Source organism: Cinclus cinclus, chromosome 6, assembly GCF_963662255.1.
Source record: "Cinclus cinclus chromosome 6, bCinCin1.1, whole genome shotgun sequence".
Taxonomy (NCBI): domain Eukaryota; kingdom Metazoa; phylum Chordata; class Aves; order Passeriformes; family Cinclidae; genus Cinclus; species Cinclus cinclus.
The window spans coordinates 15,184,746-15,207,483 of NC_085051.1; the positions used below are offsets into that span (position 1 = coordinate 15,184,746).

A 22,738-nucleotide genomic window follows, 5' to 3' on the forward strand; every position below is an offset into this window, starting at 1 on the left:
AGACAAAAGGGCAACTTGTAAGCTGTCACTGCTGTTACCATGCAGGGCACAGCTTGAGAATGACTTTATTGAAATGTTTCTGATTTGGAATGATTCTGGCTGTTGTGCAGCAAGGATTGTTTGTGCTAAGTAGCAGGATATTCCTCATGCTGTTGTCCTAGGCATGGCTGGCATCCCCACACCGGAGTTGGTCACAGGCTGCTTTTCTGTGAAATGATTTGGTTCCTCTTGGAAATGAAGTCACCAAAAATGACACTGGATCAGAACAGCACTATTGTGAGGGCCCTGCATGCTCTCTTACAAAGCCTGGCAGAAGTGTTAGGGTATTGTGATGACTGCTAACAATCAGCTGTGAATCTCCAGAGCTCTGTGACTGAGATGAAAGCGAACAGAAATTTAACTGGGATGAAAAGTATGTTTTTGAGTACAGTACAGCCCATTGTCAGCAGTGAGGTCATCACTCAGTTCTGAAAAGGACAGGTTTGATTAGAGAACTGAAAAGGGACAACAGTTTCTTCTCCCTGAAAATGCTGCAGCATGCTCTGGGGAAAGTTTTTGGCAGATTAACAGACTTCCCTCTTTTATGGGAACCAGTATATGGGAAGCTTACTTACTGCTTTCTTATTAGAATACTCCAGTGGGCTTTTTGTTTCTTTGAAAAGGGCACGGATTCCTACTCTAGCATTGTACAAAGTCTTATCTGTGGCCAATATTGTTCACATTTTACTGCAGAGGGCAGGGACCAGATTCTGATACCCTGCACAAGCATTATCCCAGTGTCCTTGGAAGACGTGCTGTGATGACAAATGGCTCCTCTTCAATTTCTGCCAGGCTGAGAAAGATAGAGCAGTAGAAATGCTCTCAATATGTCTTAGCAATGTGAGATCCTGCTGTGTCTTGGGAATCTTTGGAGCTGATGGCCCAAATTTACTGAATCTTATGCATGCCACAAGGTATAATCAAAATCATTAAGATAGATTAATGCAAAAATCTGAAATCATATTCCTTCAAGTCATTTAGCAAGTTAAACCTAGGGGAACTGCATTACTGTCAGCAGCATGGGGACCTATGGTTTGCTGTTCTGGGTACTTTGCTCTCCTGTGAAAAAGCAGGAACTTCAAACCCAGAAATACAGTGTTTTTTGCCCTGTAGAGCTGGAGATCACCAGTTTCCTTGCCAGCAAACTGCTGTTTAGGATCAGTGATGCTGCATCCTCATATGCATAACAAGAGGCAAAATCGGGAGGGAGAAGCCATCAGTCTGCCTCCTTAAAAACTAACTGGGGAACTATCAAAAGTTGAAGGTTGGGCAGATCTGAAAGCTTGTCCATGGCTCCCAGTTAAAACCATGGCTTAGTTATAGTAACATTTTCTGTCTCTTCATAAAGCATTTTGCAACCATCTCGGGAAGCTGTGGTATTGGTCACACAGCTGGTAGGTATGTCACAGTTTTTGGGACATAGAACCACAGAATGTGCCTAGAAATTGGGCAGTGAGTACCTATTCTACTTCTTTCTCACCCACTCTCAAGCCTGTCTTGGTGGCCACCATCCCTGTGGCCCTGTTTCCTCTTACAGGCCAGGTTCACAGATTCAGCCTGTCCAGGTGTAGCCCAAACCTGGGGGAGGGAGTGCCTGAAGGAAGCAGCACAGTCCAAAGCTCTTCATCCAGCTGCTTTAATTAAGTGAGGGACCAGTTAGAAATGGTTTCAGACAAGTTCCACTGTATTTATTGAGCTCTTAAAGGCTGTGGTGGTGTCAGGGGAGATCATCCCTTCATCAGCTGCTTTGTGCTGTGGTTTGATGGTGTACACAGCAATATTGGCTGGAACTGTGCACTGGTGTCCTTGGTCATGGAGTCAGCTCTCCCAAAGAGTCAGAATCAGTGTCTGTCTGTGTGAACATCCCAGGTTTAAACTCTTGTGCTTGTTCGATTCTATTTTTAGCACGAGCCAGAGCGACTCCAAGGAGGAGGCAGGTGGGACTGGTGGAGAAGTGCCTCTGTCTGTGTCAGTGCTGGTTCCCCATGAGCAGCAGGTCTAGGCTCAGGTCTGCTATGGTTGTTGGAAGTCTTTCTGAGTTCAGCTGCAAGCAAATCTTATAAGCCAAGTGAGCTCAGAGGCCAAAATTCCATTCTTTATGTTAAGTGCTAAGGTGTAATTTTCTATATAACAAGCAACTGTAACTTGTTTTAATTAGTGAAGAAAAAAAGCATTCTTTGTATCCCGATGCTTTGCAGGCACCTGAGCAGTATTTCTTAGAATCTTATGAACATCTGTTTTTCCTGCCTCTCACACTGGCTAATGAGGACTAGTAGGCAGCATTTCTCTCTGTGTCTGATCTCTTAGGCTGGAGGGAGTGAAATTACTAGTAAACAATTGGCTCGTAGTTGTGTCTCAAGGACAGGGCATTCTTCCTGCTAATTGGGAGAAAGGGGGAGAATTCTTTTGACCAATTCAGAGGACACACGTCTCAAATAATGAAAGCATAATCTCCTAATAGTTCTGAAGGATTCTTGCTCAGAGATATTTAGGCATTTGGAGATTTTTCTTTATAGAGAGAGGCTTATAGCTTATCTCCCAAATGTCTACTGCTGCCCTTTGAAATGTGACAAAGACCCTGTGGGCACAACTCTCTGCTCAGACATCACATCTGTACAGTGGTCCCCACAATAAACCTTGTGCTTTTACAGTGAAAAAGCACAAAATACGAATCAGAGGCTGCACTGCAGGCAGAGGAGGTAGACTTAGCCTTCTGTGAAAACAAAACTGGCAAACACTGAATAATTTTTGGGAGTCCAGGAGATGGTCTTTTCTTTGAGTGGATCCAAGTTGACTTGTAAGCTAAACAGTCAGATCAGGGCTCTCACTGGCCTTTGTGTATCTTCATAGAGTTTTCATTTCTCTGTTTCTAAATTATCATATGTAGTTTTGGTTTTAGTAAAAGAGTACTACAAGAGAATGTGAGAACAAGTACTAGGTTCTACAGTGACTGTGGCTCTGTTGCAAATGACACCTTCTGCCCCTGATTTCGAATTCTGCATCATCTACAAGGAGTTTTGCTCAGTTGAGCAGGCACCCTTCTCTCCCATTTTTGTTCCTGCCCCAATCTCCAAGGCATAGCTGATGGCTTGTTGGCTGTGATCTCGACATGCATGTCTGTGTTTTTCTCTGAGTCACTTGAAAAGGACTGATCTGGCTGTCATTAAACATTTTCCTTCTCACACTAACATAAAGCATAGTTTGTGGCTGTAGTAGCCCAAGAGATTTCTGTGTCGCTGGGAGGGAAAAAGGAAGTGGGTCTCTCGAAACTGGAGGTGCTATAAAATTATTACGTCCATTTGTGACATAGTGGAGAGAAATTCTGAGAGCCCGGTGGCTCTCACATCATATCAGTGAATGGGAGATATATTTGATTTATTTTTTCCTTAGTACAGCTCATTTCTGTGTCACACTCATTAAATCAAGGTGGCTGAGGGCTGAGCTTTTATTACAAAACTGTTATGTGTGAGTGGGAGAGACAGTGCCTGACCCCAGAAGGTGCCTGACCTCACAGTCTGAATGCATCAGACACATAAAAGGTTGGAAGGAAGAGAGATACAGAGAGAGAAAGTAACTTCCCCAAATCACATTAAAGGCTGAAGATTCCAGACTGTACCATAATTCTTTAACCACTAACCCTGCCCAGGTTTTGTACAGTTTACTGAGAGAACCTTTCCACATGGAGGTCCTCATTTTGAACTGGGCTCTGGAGAGCTGCACTTTCTAAGCATCCTTTATTTTGGTAACAGTAATGCTGTCATTATGCTTAATGAAAGCAAAGCATTTCTGCAGCCCATCAGCACAGTCATGAGATCAGTCTGTAATTTCTGAAAGTGAATTTAAACAGCACTGACACTATCAAACATGATTTGAAGTGACTGTGTATATTTTGTGCTTCACTTTGCAGGCCAAGATGAAGGTGATTTCCTGTATTACCTGTAAAGTGATTAGGTCATTTCTTGTCCACCCATGTTTTTGGACATTTCAGTCGGTGCAATAGTCATTGCCAGTATCAAGTCTAGTTCTGAAAAATCTCTAACAAATTCCCCATACATTTTATTCTAGTAATTGAAATGCTTTCAGATCTGAGCAGAGTTGGGCAGTTTTCAAAATTAGAAATAACTGTTTGGCTTTTTGTTTTGTTTTGTTGGGGTTTTTGTTTATTTTGTTAACAAGATTAATGTCTACTTGGAAGCATTACAAAGAAAATTTGATGAGGAATTTTTGAACAAGCCACGGGTATAAAAAGGAAGTTTGGACTACACTGTACATATGCATTTTGCGCACCTGCTTAGTGTTCCACTGCTCAAGTCCACAATCAGCTCTTTCATGGATTCCCAAAAGTTATAAACAACATTTTATCAGAGCATAACTTGAACTTCTTCATGTTAACACATTTTTTTTTTATTCTTATTTTTTTCTCCCCCTCTTCTTTTTTCAGATTGAATATAAGCTTTGCAATGGGTCTGACAAAGAATGTGTGTCTCCCACAGCCAAATTCATGAAGAAGGAAACACTGAAGGTATGTGCAAAGCAGCCAGGCCATCATCAGCTGACATGCTTTTAAAAAACAAATGGCACCTTCCAAACAAACCATTGAAAACAAGTCAGAGTCATTTCCCAAGACCCAGAGAAGCCTCTGAATCTTCTAGGAGTCATTATAGGCCAAGGACATTTACAGGCTTTATAAACAGGATTAGGTGATATACTGCAAGCAGAACAGATCAGTGTAATTATTTCACTGTGTTTGTATGTTCTGGAGCCATTAGGCACCTCAAGAGGATTGTAATCCTTCACTGCTCTTTTTATGAGAAACTTGCCTAGGCAATCTGAGCAAATTGTAGCTTGAACACTTGCTTGTCTACCAAACCAAAAATGTGAATGAAATTAGATTTAGTGTCTTGAATTTGAGGGGTGAAGAAGACTGGGTATCCAGCCTCTTTCCATGTCTACAAAGAAAAGGCAAACTAGGTTGTGTTTCATGAAACTTTAGGAGAAAAGAAAATGCCTGGTCTCTCATTATGTTTTTATCTTTCCTTGTGCTCATTTCTGGGGAACCTGTGCTGGGTCAAGTTCTTGCTGTGCTATACATAACTGTCCCTAAAGCATTATGTTCTTTCCTCCCGCAATGAGGCCATAATTAAACCTACTGTATTTTCTCTGTTCTCAACCAGGTACAAAAAAAAAATTACAGACAGGAGAAGAAAAGAGCTACCAAACAACTCTTCAGTGCTCTGAAGGATCCCAGTGTGGTGATCACAGCAGACTGGCTGAAGGTATTTGATACATTTCTTCTGAGGCTGTGGGAAAAAATAAGTGAGATGTGAGGTACTTGATGTGTATGAGATGTATGCACTAGCACTTTTTTAAGTAAAAGACCAAATAGTTTTCAACTTCAACTCCAGTTTTATTTAAATAACTGCTATAAAAGTGGAACTGTGGGTGTTTACTTTCCACCTTAACTCAGTTGGTCTATTCCATGTCCTTAAGCAGCAACAAAGACTCAGAAAGGGCATAGTACAAAGGAAACTGATGATGTTTCTTTCTTTGTTCCTCTCTGAAAAACTCTGTTGGCCTCTTCCCATAAATGTGTTTTATACTGAAGAGTGAATAGACTGAGTAACAGCCTGAAAATGGGCACATACAGCTTGCTCTGTCTACAATTGGATTTTCTGTTGTCACAGCACAGAATGAAATATATTGTACCTGATGACAACTGCAATTTCTCCTTGTGCACAGACTCGGTTAGTGACAGCTTCATATTGAAGTCCTGAAACTTCTGTGTGGCAAAGTAAATCTCAATTGACATTGAGAAATGAGCACTGGTTTTCTTCTTCTTTGGGGCCATTTAGTTTTCTCAAATATTAGTGAATTGGTTGAACCATTTATATTGGCAAAACCTAATTTCCAAACATTGCCAAATGCATAGCTCTTAAGAAAAACAAAGTAAATTAAGGATCTCATGAAACAATACAGTTGCATTTAGTTAGTGGTAAAAAACCTCACATTGTTCTGCAATTATTGTCAGAGGTCACAAAAGTGACATGCTTATTGTTTATTTGAGAAGTTAGGTTGGCAGTAAAGTCTTCCTGTAGTATTGACTGTTAATGAAAAATAAATATTGAGAGTTTTAAAAGCATAGAATACCTGTTGTGTGTTTGCTATGGCTGAAAATTTCTGGTGAGCTGCAAATAGTACTGTGACACAAAAACAACACAGAAAAGACTTGAGGTTTGGCCTATGCACACTGAAGGCAGGAAGACCTTGGGCAAAATCTAACCTTACTGAGAAACTTCTCCATTCTTAGAGCTGTTGTCTTTAATATACTCTTATCAGATTTAATGTCTTCTGTACAATAAGGAGCCACATTGAGCTCGACAGAGAAGTAAACCAGTTGGAGACAGTACTTTTAAAAATGGGGTATTTGACAAAACCCATTAATAGCAGTGTTCTGCAGAGCACTATTAAAATGACTTATAAGTCGAGTTAGACTAGCTATAACATTTTTATATGCTATGTTCTAATTAGCATGTCTCTGTGATTATTAACAGATCACTCTCGCATGGACCAGCAGTGCTGATGGACTAAAAAAATTAATGAAGCTGCTAACACTGAGCTAGTAATAAGAATAGGAAGAATACCAAGCCAGTAATAAAAATACAAAGACCAGATTCTGATAGCCAGATTTCCAGGTTCTGGAATTTTGCTGTGAGGTCCCTAGGACTGTTCAGGGAACAGTCACTTAGGAAGTGTATCTAGGTGCAGCCTTGGAGTAAACATGCTGGAAATACTGTATAAATGCTGAATAAATGCTGTGTTTCTTCTAAGGAACCATGTAGATGCAACTTTTTTTGGTCCTCCAGATTCGTGGGACTCTGAAGAGCTGGACCAAACTCTGGTGTGTCCTGAAACCAGGAGTGCTGCTCATTTATAAGACGCCAAAGATTGGACAGTGGGTTGGGACAATCCTGCTCCATTCTTGTGAGCTGATCGAGAGACCCTCCAAAAAAGATGGCTTCTGCTTTAAACTGTTCCATCCTTTGGATCAATCCATCTGGGCTGTAAAGGTAACAGTCCTGATGAGTCAAACAACCTCTTCTTGGTCACCAAAGTTTTTGCACACCAATATTGCCTATCACTGATATTATTTAGTTATTCAGTTGCTGTTAGCAGTGGCGAATTGACTTCATTAAAAGATTAAAGATACCAAAGCTTGATCATTGAATGACATAAAAGAGACATAGTCCTTGTGATTAGTTCCACAGATGTATCATTCTCAGTGTACAGATGCCTGCACAGACTGAGGAAAAAGGAAATGTGTTAGTGCAGGAAAAGAAGTTCAGTACCTAGAAGCAGTATGAAGCCATGACCTACATCTTTAGAAGGAGCTGGGCATTGACACAGTTAACTAAAGTCCCCAGTACAAGGACACAGAAATCACCAAGTGCTTCACACAGTACTGGGAGATAGTTGGCAAAGTGGCAAAAAAGGAGGTTTATAATTTGACTTCTTTTTTTCTAATGCCCCATAGGTTTGGATTTGTTTGCGATGGACTTGGAACTCAGTGTTCAGCTCAAGCCTTGACTGTTGCACAAAAGTGTGACTTCAGATAGCCCTTATTATCTCTTCTTTGAAATGGAAATAGCAGGATTTTCTCCACTTCATTTTGAGTTATTCTTCAGGCTGACACAATCCCTTCCTACACACAGTGGCTCCTGCAGTACCTTTGGATCTCCCTGTAACAAAAATGATTAATAGTTTTTCACACTTCTTGAAATAACTCCCTGTAAATCTTAAAGAGCTTTATCTTTTTCTTCTCTCCTTTAAGAATAGGCAAAAGAAAAAGAAAAAAAATGTAATGCCTGTGAGCAAAGAGGAAGATCCCAGTACCTCTTGAGAGGCACTGAGAGCCACATCTTTTGGATACCCCAAATACAAAAATTAAATGTTCTTATATTTGTTTCCCTGTCAAAAACAGTGACAAAAACAAAGTTGCAGACGTAAATTCTCTAGGAGACACAAGTGTAAATAAGGCATTAAGGGTTGATGCCTTGCTGCAAGGTGGTCAGCAGAGGAAATGGAAATGGAAAGACTCACAAGAGAGCAGTGAAAGCACTTGTCATGGCATCAGAAGTTCTAACCAAAGGGAGAAGCCCTGTGGGAGCAGATCAAGCAGACACACTCGTGCTCATCTGTGCAGTTAATTGAACAGTTTTAAACACAGCTATACAATCACTATAAAAAGCCTTTCCTTTTTTTAATAAGGTAGGAGGAGAGAATTAAAACTAACCTCAGCAACCAGGGGTGAGAGCTGATGATTTCTGCTGGCAGCTCAGCTCTGATTTGTGCCTAAATGCATTGCTTTTCTTTAAAGAACCAAAAGTTTCATGCTACCTTGCTTCTTATCCAGTTTTGAGAGTTTTGATGCTTTTTAAATTCAGAACATGCACCCAAGAAGGTTGTTGAAGATTTACTGTCCGTCAACAAAAACATTCCTTGTGACTTGACAGCTCAACTGAATTCTTCTGAGAAGCACAGTCAGAGGAGGTAGTGAAAAATAGAATCAAAAGTGCAGTCAGATACTGAAAGGCAGAGTTGCTGACAGATCTGAAGTGTGGCACTAGGAAGCCCTTCCTTTGATATGAAGCATCCCAAAGAAAGAGGAGGTTTTATTAATATGTTTATGCATTTAAATGTGTATATCTAATTCTTGTGTCTCCTGAGAAAATATGTGATAGAAATAAGGATTAGTATATTAAATGTGAAGGGGCTATATATCTGAAAATGTTTGTGTACAAAGAGGTTTAAATTTTAAAGTCAAAATAATACTCTGCGTCTCTTGAGACATATTTAGAATGCCACATTTGAGCTGGATAGTAGGATGCTCCCTCAAACCTGAGTTCAGTGTGGATTATTGTGTGTGATAGATGCTTTCAGCCATGAGGTAAACACCAAAATACACATCAGGAAGAAATCCACCAGTGAGCTGCTTGGTGTCAAAGAGGCTGTCTGCACTCTGTCAACAGTTTAAGGCTGAAACTGCTAAAAATACTGTTTTATTTTGTGTTGTTTCACAGCCTCTTTTTAAGGCAGCTGGAGCAGAATTGACTGATCTACATTGGTTGTGTATAACTGTGCAAAGAAAGTCAGTTTCTCATGAAATATAGATTCACCTGAGCTTAAGCAAAAAGCCTAAGTTACTGTCCATCACAGGGGAAATAAGATCTGGATGAACACCTTTCACTGTTGGCCAAAATGGCTTGTGAAATTTTCAGGGATTATCCAAACTAGAGTTGGTGGTCCAGCTTTCAGTCTCATCAGTGCATTTGCAGTTTACTCAGGGTAATTACTGAATACCCTTTGTACATACTGGCCTGGCTGCCCAGCAGATGTTTGGAGCTAACTCTGGGATTCAGCCCTGGAACAAATAAATGTCTGCCTTAGGCCTTTAGGTAGTATTAGCCAAATAAATTCGATGTGCAGACGTTTGACTTCAGTTAGAACAAAGTGAGATTTTGGGGCACCTTTCAAGGTAAGACGTAAGGCCATGGCATATAGTTGAAAGCTACATATGTACACCAGGTTACTGCTTTTCCTATAAAGCTCTCTGGGGTCTAGAGCTACCTTAGAAGCATGTTGCTGAGGAAAGGAGTTCTTTATTCTACACTGCTTCCCTGGCTTTTTGAGAGTTTCATCCTGAAACTCATTTGCAGTGCACATGGATTAGATCTTATACCTATTTGTTCCATCCAGGCGTTTGTAAACCCAAGGCCAAAACCTTCAAGGTCCCAAAATCAGGCAGCAGTGCAAGCAGCAGTAAGAAAAGAAGAAAAGCTTCCCTGCCGTACTCCAAATGCTGCTGCAGAAGCACTTTGTCCAGTGTGTGCAGGCAATGTGATCCCACACTGCTCCTGGGAAGAGACATTTTACCGAGGTGGCTGCAGGAGACTGGGGAATGCCAACCTAGTAATTCATGTGAGGGTGTGGGTGTCTATCCTCTTGCTTCACAGAGGGACTGTAGGGCTATCAGCTGGCAGGGTTTGCCTGCCTGTCCCAAAAAGTGTTCTAGAATAGGTTCTATTTCCCTTCAAGCTTGCTTAGAAGCTGGCTGAACAGCATGGTGTGGGAAGGCTTTCATTATCTGCAGCCTGTTCTGACATTTATTTAGAACAATAAGTAAGTTGGGGTCAGACCCACTGCATCTGGGAAAAGATATAATTTGAATTTTGTTGATTTGTAAGAATTTGAGTAATTCCTTTAAAGAAAAAGTTCTAGCAATGGTCTTGCACTGCTGCTTTTCTACTTGTTATTCCACTGCAGAACACAGCAGTTTCATCTTCATTCTTGTGGTTATCCACAGTACTGTTAAGGAGATTTTTTCCCCCCCCGTTTTTTTAAGCATTGTTTTATGACTCTCTGAGATGTCTTGTCATACTATCCAAAACTGTCAGTTCTCTCTATTTTTCAAAACCCAGTCACCCCTTGTTTCATAATGCCTTTTGAGTTTCAAATCAGATGTAAAGACAGGAATGATCTGAAGGTTGTACTTTCTTAGTTGTTCTGTACAGGGGCTGCAGCTGGGCTCTGGGTGCTGGTGCAGCTGGGACAGCCCTTTCAGTGAGAGATGGTCATTGGCATGATGCTCAAAGGCTGGGAGACAGAAAGCATAATTATCTGTACTGGGCAGATACCGAACATTTAATCTGCAGATGCTAGTTTTATTTTTATGGCCTTCTCTGGCTTTTTGTTTGTTTGGTTGGTTGGTTTTTTCTGTTGGAAGTGGCCCCCTTCATGCATGAACATGCCTTACTATTGAATATGTTTCTTTGATAGAGTGACCTGCCTGCTTTTAGAGTTAATCAACATGCCTGAATGCCTGTTAGGATCTTGTGTTATCCCTTCCTTCCCATCTCCCCTCCTTATTTATTTATTTATTTATTTATTTATTTATTTATTTATTTTTAAATCTTGTCTCTGTGTATCTGTACTATTAGGTTGTGGAGGTTTTCCTCAAACACAGCAAATATCCACCTCTGCACTAAAAAAAAAACAAGTAATGGTGTTATCAATAGTTCTCCAACACCCTGCTAGGCTGCAAGCAACTGAAAGGAAAAATGCCATGGGGAATGATGCCTGATTGCATTAATGTCACTAGTAATGTCTTAAGCTGCTCTGCTCTGGTTTACAAATCAAATCTCAACTTTGCCAGTCCTGACTATTAAGCCTTGAAACAGTCTTAATTTTTAAACAGTGAACCTCTTGTGGGAGAGGGGAGGGGAAAGAGAACATGACTAAGAAGGATCCCAGTTTCTCCTGGCAGCAGAGGAACCCCACAGATGTGAAAGCAAAAAGCTTGACTGGAGACTGTTGTCTTCTCAACCCTTCATCTTTGTACACTCAGATACAATTTGATGCTTTTCCTACTTTAAGTTCTGTCCAAATTTTTGTTTTCTGAGTGTAACTTAAAAACAAAAAAAATAGCTAAACTCACTATTTAAAGTGAGGCACTTGTGTACAAGAGCAGTTTTCAGTAGCAGTTACAGTTCCATGCTTATCAACTTGGGAGAGAGAAATCCTTCTTTCAAGGAATAGGTTGGATACTATAAAGGCCCACGTAAGGGAGGAGAGTAATAGTCAAACTGCAAAAATCTGCCTGCAGATTTTCAGCATTTTGTGGTATTCTCTAGAAAGTCAAAGAAATCTCTGTTGGAGCACCCTGGAGAAAATCTCTTGCTCCCCCCTGCAGGTGTGACATAGTGGTCATGTGAGTGTTGGTGATGTTTTGTGCCCTGTTTTTATTTCTGACATAATGTCTGCATATTTGAAAAAGGATCTGCTTTTGTGTTGTTACAAAGTGAGGAAGAGAAGGAGCTGGAGTAGGCTGGGTCACTTTGAAAATGCAATGGAGGAGGAGGAAATTCTGTTTATTTCTGTCAGGTTATGGCACAAAGTCCATACCATAAAGAGTATGAAGCTGTGTTCACTGCATACAGGAACTTCTTTTTCTTAGCATCTTCTGGAGTTCAGAAGAGAAGGAAGCAGGGAGGAGATCAAGGAGGGAGCCTGTGGTTCTAATCAAAGAAATGTCTCATCCAGGATGGACTCTACTTCCCTGGGCATCATTTCTGGAGGGTCATGCTGAAAGCATGGTAGCAGGATGCTTACAAGACACTTTCTTTTTTTTTATTGCCACAGCTTCTAAACTAAAGGCAGCATAAAATGAGCAAAGCCTGATGTGGCTGTCACCCCAGACACCACAGCATAAGTGTTCTCTGGATTTAAAGGTGAAGGACTGCAATCCAGTAGGGTGTGCTCATGCTGGAGGACCTTTGGTCCTCCATCTGTGGTTTTCCCTTCTTCACCTTTCCCACAGACTCAGGATGGAGTTTCCCCTTCATTTACTTCCAGGGGAGCTGCTGTTGCCTGTCTGCTGGAGGCACTCAAAGCACAAGGTGTGGCTCTGCTGCTTTTGTGAAGGGTGTTTCACTGTGAGTGTGTCTGGCTGCAAGCAGACTCCACGTGCACCTCATGGAGCAGTTCCTTCTGGTGTTGCACAGAGGTTTGACTGATTTTATCCCAAGTGACAGCCATAAGATCTTTCCACTCCTGCATATCAGAATAAACATAGCAGGTTTTGGGCTGAGCATAGGTTAGACCAAGCCTCATTTTCATAGGAGCTCATTACTGCCTTGGAGCTGCAGCAGCAGTATCATGATTACTAATGAGTCTCTCCAAATTACTCCATCTGCTCCTGCCTTCTTTCCTATCACAAACATGCACACTCTGCCTGGGAAGGGTGGAAAGACATTGAACAGTCCATTGCAGCTTCCATGCCTTACACCTTTCTGTCTGTGTGCCTTTCCAGGGACCAAAGGGAGAAAATGTTGGTTCGATCACTCAACCTCTTCCCAGCAGCTACTTGATTTTCAGAGCAGCCTCCGAATCAGATGGTAAGTTTGGAGATTTGTCTGCTTTCTCCAGATAGCATACTTCCTGCTAGTTAAGAAAATAGCTTATTAAAATGTATAAAGGAAAAAAAGAATGGCTCACCCAGCTTGAAATACTGCTCTTAGCAATGGTTGGAATAGGTCAGGCAGACTTCTGGCACATTTTGTTGCCATCACAGAACAGCCACCTCTCTGGCCATGTGTATGGAAGAAGGACTTTGGCTTCCAGTTGGGGAAAACCACTAAGTCAGTATAAAATAAAGGTCCCAAAACTGATATGAAGAGGGCTCTGCATCCTCAGTTCAGCAGAGACTTTGTTGTCTTATCTGCCTGCATCTTACTCTAGAGAGGGATCTGTTGGAGGAGGATGGCGTGGTAATATTGAAGAGCTGTCAGTAGATGTCTTTCAGCCACCTGAATTTTGCTGTGAGCTCTTTCTGCTGTGGTTTGCAGTATAGCAGGCCCAGATGCTGGTGACGCCACATGTAAAATATCATTCTGGGAATTTGCAAAATTATGGAAGGTAAATTTAGGTCAGTGTAAAACAGACATGCCAGCTTGCTATGTGAAAATCTCTGTAAATTACTTCAGAGGACCTAAAATATCAGTGATTTATAAGTAGTTAAGAAGATTAAAACCATGTTTTCATTCCATTTGACCTTCAGACTACTCTATTTTTTTTTCATAGCAAATTAACCCAGGCTGTTCATTTTATGCATATTTTTCACCTACTCCACCAAGGGGGCTCATCTATCCTTATGCTCCTTTTGGTCTTATCTAGAGTAACTCTAGGGACATAAGGACTTCTTATGAAGCGAAATGGACTTTGTGAGTAGTGTCCTTCTGTTCCAGTGATTAGGTTTTACATTTTCCTAAGGGATGGAAATGAAACAATGCAAATGCACCTTTGACATGACACTTAGAATAGGAGGAAACCCTCCTTCATTGCAGACTTCTGTGCTATTTTCTTCCTGAAGTGAAAAGAGGACAGTTCATGGTGAGGGACACCATCTTGACAGTGAAACCTGCTTGCAGATATCAGTGTAATGAAATTATATGAAAATAAGCAGAACTTATATAGACCCACAGAAACACATCTATTTCCTAAAATATTATGCTTTTGTAGCTTTTTTGTGTAAAGGAGTACAGGATTCTAACCTGGCTCCAAATATCCCCCACCTAGGAAGAGATAGATTGATGCAATAATCTCTTGTGGGAAAAAGAGACTGTAGGGTAGAGCTGCTAAATTAGAGGCATTTCAAACCCTGCTTATACACACAGACCACAGAACAGTTATACAGTACAGTCCCACAGACTTCTTAGGCAACCAAATAGCTTCAACAACTGTCTGTCAATCCAGATTTTATAAAGTATTATTTCCATACAGACCCATGCACTTGTCTTTCCACTAATTTAATTATTAATGATTAAACCATAGAGGCAGCCTGGCAAAGAGACCACTGGCTGAGCTTCTACTCTTATCTTTTTACAATGTCTGCCATAGGCCAGTTACATGGAGTAGAAGAGCTTTAGATTTGTTCTAACTAACCTTATAATTCTCCTAAGGTAGCAATAGCTCTCAAGAGATCATCAGAGATAAGAGTTTTCTAGATGTGATCTCTCTGGGTCATACAACACGTGGTGGAAAAGCACAAAAAGGACATTCCTGGCACGTGAGAATTTTCAGTGCTGAAATGCCTATGGGAAGTTTTCTGCCCAGTGAATTATTATGTGTCTCCAGTGTCAAAAGAACTTAAAATAGTGAGTTACTGGAACACATTTTGAAAGCCAAGATGTTGTCCAAGATTATTAGGAAGCATGCAGAGGCCAGGCAGATCAAAACAGAGTTACTTTCAGTTTAGTGTGATTTTCCTTTACTTTGCTGCTTCTCTCCAGTAGGGTCCTAATGTTAGATGGAAAGCTAATGTGATCAAGGGAAGGAGGAGGAACTGAGGTGCCTCTCAATCAAATATCCTAAATGTGTATGTATAAAATAACTTGGGCTATTGGTTCAAGGCAAAATGCAAACTCTTGAACAGTACCAGCAGTGTCCTAGAGCCACCTGCACAGGTTTGGACCACCCACATTATGCATGGTAGATTCTGAGTTTGATGAGGTGATCATGAAAACCAAAGCTTTGGGATCTGTCCATTTAGCAGTGGACTTCACCAAAAAATTGATACTGAATTGGCACGAGAAATATTAGCATGAGAAATGGTGTAATTTTCAGTTGAATGAGAGTATTTGGCTTCACAGCTGAGGTCAGTGAGCTGTGGAAAGTGGCTATACTTTGTGTCGGAAGGGCAGGATGTGAATCTCCAGACAAGAGGGAAGAACAGCTTCCTCCCAAACTCATGTCCTGACAAATGGCCAAAACACATGAGTGTCATACTTGGAGATGTATTAACATCAGTAGGTCATGTAAAACATATGCAGACAAAGACATAAGGAGCAGGAACTGCTACATTTAAAGAATTCTGTGTAAACTGCAGGAAATTAAGGCTTGTACTTTGCAATTTATATGGCTTGATTTTAAACTCGGACAACAGGACTGAAATGGTTTTAGACTGTTACATCGCTTCACTTGGTGTAAAGAGGCATCTCCAAAAGGGTGTGCCCGAGTTTGTTTCATTTCTTTAACACACTGGACAAACCTAGAGGATACGAGACAGGAGATTGAACTAAAATGAGCTCAACTAAAATGAGACAAATGGGGCAGGTGGGATCTGGGCCTTTGTGTATATTTGTAGTGTGTTCACATCTCCCCACATGGTGCAATAATGTGTGAATCTACAGCATCTCTGAGTAAGTGTCCTGGCCGTGTTCTTCTTAACACAGTCTCCCATGTCAGTAGTGGGGAATGAACAGCAAAGCATTTGGCAGATATAACTAACTCATGGAGACCTCTGACTAGCTGGGAAATATTGAGTTGCAGCATATGTTAGATGTACAGTTCAGCCATCCAGGCAACCGTATCATGATCAGCAGCTACATGGCCTGCTTTTTCTCTCAGCATCTCAGAATCCCCTTTTGCCCCTCTGCTGTACCATCTGTGACAGACTGTTGGTAGGATTTAAAATTTTGACTTCTGGATGATCTGCAGAACCACTGCCCAGCTACAGCAGATTTCACATTCACAGACCAGAGCAGCAGTCTGCTTTTTGATGTGTTTTAAACATCAGCCTCTGGAAAGGTCATGTCAGCCTACAGGGCTCAACCTGCACAGGTGCAGGGTCTTTCTTTCGTAGCAGTTTCAAAGAAGACTGCTTTTTCCAAACCAGTGACTGTGCATGCATTTCAGATTTATGTTGAAGAGTGACTTAAAATTAGTAGGTTAAATCTGTCCCAGGCTTCCTGCTGAGACCATTCTGCATCTGCCTCTGAGGTTTAACTGGTGCATTCTAAGCATTTTAAGTCACCTGCTTAGATCTCACCGTGAGGATCTCCACTTTGCCATGGGCTCTGCTGCCACAGGGTGCATTCCTACTAATGGAATTCAAAGTGGCAGATTACCAAGGGTTAAAATCTTAACAGTGGAATTATAAACCCTACTTACATTTTATTCCTTATGTCTGCCCTCTGCTTCAGGTGTGCATTGGGTAGCCTCCATTGCCTGGTGTGGATGCAGTTGTGTGGAAATCCTGATGGTCTGGCTTACAGAGTTGTTTCTTTTCTGAAGGGCGTCTAGCCCTTCCCCCCCAAACTGATGTTCTCATCTGGGGAGGAAATTAGGTTATTGAAATAAGGGTCACGCACAGGAGCAAAGAACCACAAGGAAGATTGCAATTTGAAACCAAGTTAACAATGAAATACATCTCTGGGTCCTGGCAGCTCTGGAGAAAATAGATTATCTTTTTAACTTTATGTCTGTGTTTCATATTCCTTAGACCTTTCACAGTGGTTTAAGATCCAGGCTTTTGCAACAAGATTTCATTAAGTTCACTGCATAAATTGTACCTGGAGCTAACTGAGAGCTCACGTCCTTGCATCTTGACAGCCAAAGTGCGAGAAATCATGCAGGCAGGCACCCAAGTGGCACAGCAAAATAAGCAGTCAGCTGAATACAGTGACCTTAATGTTCACTGACTGAACCAAATCAGCTTCTTCCTCACAAATTTCTGATTTGTGTGCACTTGAGCAAGAATTCATCGTTTCCAGGTGACAGTCTACTTCAGGTTGATTTTCAAAAGCATCTATCTTGTAAATGTGAGGCATGAGGCCAAAGCTGGAGGACTTTAATAATTCAAGAATAATGCTCTCTTAGTGATGCCTCTCTGGAGGAATGCGTGGTTGCTCAGTGTGATCCTTTTGAAGTCTTAATTGGCAAGAGATTCATCCCAGGTGTTCTGTAGCTACAGGAATGCAGTGGAAAAGAAGTATAATCCCAGACTGATATTTCTGTGTATAATGGTGTGATTCCATCTAGAGCAGATTTTTCTTTCTGGTGAGTGCTGAGAGCTGTGTCCTCTGTGACCAGCTGTTACAAAGTGCGGCAGATAGACTTGGCACATCAGATTATGAGTTGTTCTAGGTGAAAGAATTTCAAAAAGAGTTTTCAAAAAGAATTTCAAAACTGAAAAGCTTTGTGTTTTCAGTGCTGCCTGTTTCTGACCTGTGAGATAGTTTTGTAATTCTAGATCTCTTCAAAGACTAGGACAGACTCAAGATTTTCTTTGAACTGAACCTAGGTTAGCATCATAAGCACCTTCTGTTGTTTTTGTTTTGTTTTTGTTTTTTTTCCAAGAGGGAGAAGAAATTATTTTTGTCTCTTGGTTTTAGTAGTTCCTTTTGTCTGTGAAAAAAAAAAAAAAGGGTTGGTGCAAGCACATACCTGCTGCTATTCAGCCTTGCAGCCTCCAGGTTTTTTCATGGTGCCAGCAGTGCCCTGCTGACCCAGTGTCCTGCAAGGAGCCATAGTGATTCCTGTTTGCTCCTCAAGGCGTGTACAGGACACCCAAGGGATCAGGATCAGCCAGCCAGGGTCTGGGGAAGGCAGGTCCTGCTTGACCAACCTGATCTCCTTCTATGACAAGGTGACCTGCTTGGTGGATGAGCACTGGAGCAGGCTGCCCAGGGGAGTGGCTGAGTCACCATCCCTGCGTGTATTTAAAAGATATGCAGATGTGGCACTATGGGATATGGTTTAATGGTGGACTTGGCAGTGCTGGATTAACAGTTGGACTTGATGATCTTAGAGGTATTTTCCAATGTAAACAATTCGCTGTTTCTATATAATTTAATTTGAGGAGATCTTAAAAGCTCATGGGGAGATTCTGCCACAAGCTGACAATATGCTTCTGGGTTTTTCTTTAGGATTTAAACATATGTTCAGTTTAAGCCACAGTTTGTGAAAAATTATAACTGATAATTGATTGCAGTTTTTTACAGCTCCAGACCTCCTAAAAGGATATTATTGTAACTTCTTTTTTTTTTTTTTGCTTCTTTCATATGCACCCTTTTGGGCTGCCATTCCTCTCTGAAGGAACCCACATTATACATTCTTTTCTGATCTAATTACCCTGGATACAAAAAAACCCTATTTGAGTCACCCACTCAAAATTAGAACATGTGAGAATTAAGGTAGCCATGAAGCCTTCATGCAGTACCATGACTGTAGGTGGCAACCTTTAATTATGTGACCACATTTGTTTCTCCCCCTTTTGCAGTTCCTGAGGGAGTGAGTAGACTTGTCAGGTAAGCAATTAAGTAATCCAAATGCTAGCATTTTTGTATCATCTTCACAATCCAGGAGAACACAGCTCAATAGAAAGGTCACTCCAATGCAAAAACATTTCATAGAGACCTTTAGCAAGGAAACAGGTTTATCTTGTGCGCAATCCCTGTAATTGAGAGGATATAATTTTATGGGTTTATGCTGCAATTAACACGCCATTGACTTGCAGAAAATGTTACCTTTATATTTGCAGAGGTAAGTCCGTATTTTACATGTGGGCTAGTGACAAATATGTTTGTTTGGATTCACAGCACCACCTGATGGCTGAAGGCCCATTTCTGGGCTTGGGGTGCTCTGCATCCCTTCTGTTTCTGCTAGAAATGAAAACAAGGGTATATACACTGATGCCATTTCAGTTTGCTGCAGGGCACAAGGAATGCTGGCTGCTGATGCACCCACCAGAAGTTCTTCTAAAGCTGTGTATATCTGCCTGGAACTATTAAAATGAATATTTAATGTTTTTTGGGGGTTTTTTTGTTTTTTTTGTTTGTTTCCTTTTTTTTGTTTTTTTTTTTTAATTTAAGATCTTGAAATAAGACTTCAGAAAAGATTCAAGTTTCTCAAAACACCTCCCAGGGAGTTACCTGAAGAGATGCAAACCCTAGATATATTGATATATTGTGTAGAAATTTCCTCTGGTGACGTGGTGAGCCCCAAATTTTTGACCAAGCCTGTAAGGTCACGTCAGTAGTGGTGAACACCTGTGGCAGTGGGGTGGGGGTAAAAGAGCTGCCCATGGGTCATGGCCAGCGTGGGCTGCTCTATCTACATCCCCAGGGAGGGAAATGTCTGAGGGAGACTTGGGGCCACCCTTGACTCAGCCATCATTGAATAATGAGTGTACCTGTACATGCTGCAGAGCACTGAGGAGATGACCTTGGTGCTACCTCAAAGGGCTCATGCTGCTACAAATCAACCTACCTGTCAAAGCACCTGATTTTAACAGCCTAGTTAATACAAAAATATCTTGGCATATGCAGCATTTGCAAATGTCAAATCACACAGCTCTCACTCTGCGGAACTGGAAAAGAAAAGCAAATTTAAAGGCAGAGGAGAGTCAAAGCAGGGAGCCTGAGCAGCAATGTGCTCCCTTGTGTTGCACAGCCTGAAACAGATTTGCATAGTGGTGGGTTTGGGGGAGAAGGAATATGTAGGAGGAGGTGGATTTGTGCTCAGTGCAGCCGTTAACTCTAATGGGTTATCCATGCAAATCCTCCACATAGTGAGAAGGAAATAAATCTCTGCCTGTAAAGCCTTAATGCAAGAATATTTGTTAAATACAAAATAGTGCAAAATCAATTCCAACAGCATTCAACCTTTCTAATCTTTTATTAACTATAATTTGTGATGTTATTATTAAATCAGAAGCTGATGCTGAAGGAATTTACTGAATAAAATTAGAATAAATGACTGGGGCTCTGCAGTGTTTGTAGCTAAATGTTCAAGTGCAATTCTTCAAAGACTTGAGGTATTATTTTTCTGGTTCCAGCTTTGTATCAAAGCAAGCACTGAAAGCCACTCTTAATTTATAAGCATTTCTTTATATACACATTCTAGATTTTTTTTAAAACTCTCATTGATCTTACAGAGCCAAATTTTGGTCATATTGAAGTTGATGGGAATTCTGCCCAGGAGAGCAGCAGGATCCCAGTGAGATCTATGCATGTGCTTGACGCTGCATTATAGAAAAGAATCTAATGGGAAATTTTGCTAAATGGGACCAGGAATGAATGTGGTCCAGGGAAACCCTGTTTGCACCATTTGCCTTTGCTACAGCAAAATCCTTTGTTTCCTTCACTGTCTCTCAATCATACTTCTAATTATTGTGAAGTGTATTCTGAGAAGTGTAATGAAGAGCTCTGTTTTAGAAGCTTGAAATTAGAGGATAACTCCCTTGATAGTTCAATTCTCAAATGTTCAGCTAATTTGCAGGTGCCCTGGCCTAATTAATGCACTACTACTGCACTACAGAAGCAGGCTGTTTTCAGGTGCTTCCAGGAGTACAGCAGCACCAGCACTGTGGTGGTTGAGCTGTAACACACAGCTTTGTAGCCTTGTCAGCTTGGATTCCTGTACTTTTCATTTGCTGTCTGTCTGGGGGAGCTGTGCAGGCCATAAGGAAATCCAGTGTGGCTGTACATGGGAGCTGCAGTTTGCCTTGGCTCTGTGCCATGCTTATAATTTCTGCAAAATGGATCCTTCAGGTAAAGATTTTTTTTGTGGCAAGATAAGAAAAAATGATGCCCCACCCAGATTATCTGATGGACCAGGCAGAGAGAAGGAATAGAAAAAAAATAAATGCAGATAAAGAGGGAAAATGAACAGCCCGGAAACTTTCTCTAGTCTCAATCGCTCTGCCACATATTGACTATCCTGGATCTTGATTGGAATGGTGGTTACTGCAGCACTGCAGCCAGCATGGGACCCCTGAGCAGGCTGTGGTTCAGCGATCCCAGAGTAAGCAGGGACCTGTCTCACGCAGCTCAGTGCCCTGGTACCTCCCTGCCACTGGGACGTGTGTGAGATAGGCATGCCAGGTGGTGAATGGGTTTTGGGGAGTGTATTACTTGCAGACATGAGATGCTGGATGGTGTGGAAGCACTGTACCCACACAGATTCCCTGCATCTCGGACTAAATCAGAAAGGGGCAATGGGATGTGAACAAGTTGTGGGGGAATTAGAAGGGGATATTATTAGGGAAGAGGGAGCTGAGGTGAGCTTCCCGCTGTATCACCCATGCAGATACATTACTCATGTAACCACTAAAACACATTCCTGGCCAGATAACCTATGGATTACATATATATGTAAATATATATATATATATATTATATATATATATATATAAATATATATTTTTCATATATTTTATATATATATATAAAATATATATATATATGAAAAATATATTCTACACAGTGACTTCCTGAATTGTAATGATAATGAGCTTTATTCTCAGGCAAGAAGCTTTTGAGAAGCAATGCATGAATGGTGTTATTTACTCTGCTATGCTTCAATAATTCCTTTTGTTTTCACAGGCCGATGCTGGCTGGATGCTTTGGAGCTTGCCCTGCGTTGCTCCAGCCTCTTCCGGCTCAGTGCCTCCAAGCAGGGAAAGGATGGAGAAGTGAACTGCTCGAGTGATTCTGCACATGCAGGGCTCAACCACCTCTTGCACAGCAGTGCTATGTCAGACCAGGAGTTCTTCCAGTAAGATGGGGCTGTTACTCCTTAATGCGCAGAGAAGGGCATTAACTATGGCTCAAACTTGTAATCTAGGCAGAGTTCAGTGAGGAAACCTGTTTAAAAACAAATCTGTGTGTTCTGCTGCTTCATCCCTAGATAATATATGGGCTTGGTGTTGCCACCTAATGCTTGAACACACGGGCTGGGAGAAAACTCAGCTGTATTTGTACATAAACAATTTTCTTCTGTCCCCTGCTTGGGCCAAAATGGTGTGTGGGGATGCCAGCATGAAAAATGGCTTGCCTGAGTAAAGATTGCAGAATCTAGCTGCTGTAGTTACACAGACACAGTCACTAACAATGTCTGTGTGTTGCTAGCACATATGGCTCTGAGTCTGATCTATTTTTTAATAATGTGTACTCTTCCCTAGTAATACTGTGTCACAGTCAGCAGAGTGCACGCACTACATCCTTAGTTTTATAATTACTTTCTCTCTCTACAGGGGTTTTGAGGGGTGTCCAATTTCTTCCTCGATGAATCAGATAAGTTTTTTTACGTAAAGGGAAAAGAGTCCCTACAGCCTCCTTTCTATTCATATTCCTGGTATTACTGCAGCATTTTGGAACATCAAAGCTCTCTACACAGTAAAAAGCCCTAGGCCTTTCTGTTGTTTATAGCTGAATAAGCAACTTCAAAAATCCTCCTGGAATAGACATTTGGCCTTTGGAGTGAGAACTGGGGGAGGTAGTGTCTATTTCTAGTTCTGCTGATTGGAATGTGACTTTTAGAGCTCACAGCAATGCACCATCAGTTATGCAGTATCTAGGGTAGC

At 41.3% G+C, this 22,738-nt stretch overlaps 1 protein-coding gene across 2 annotated transcripts in view; it reads left to right on the forward strand.

Annotated features, from left to right (window-relative positions):
* Window positions 1–22,738, forward strand: part of OSBPL5 (oxysterol binding protein like 5) — a 59,575-nt gene that overhangs the window by 11,275 nt on the left and 25,562 nt on the right. Inside the window, exons 3-8 of one of the 2 annotated variants that reach the window (XM_062494512.1) lie at window positions 1,590–1,598; window positions 4,481–4,561; window positions 5,214–5,315; window positions 6,903–7,106; window positions 12,905–12,989; window positions 21,759–21,930. In XM_062494512.1, coding sequence (XP_062350496.1) covers window positions 1,590–1,598; window positions 4,481–4,561; window positions 5,214–5,315; window positions 6,903–7,106; window positions 12,905–12,989; window positions 21,759–21,930 — 653 coding nt within the window. The remainder of the gene's footprint in view (window positions 1–1,589; window positions 1,599–4,480; window positions 4,562–5,213; window positions 5,316–6,902; window positions 7,107–12,904; window positions 12,990–21,758; window positions 21,931–22,738) is intronic. The other variant, XM_062494513.1, reaches the window with a different exon arrangement.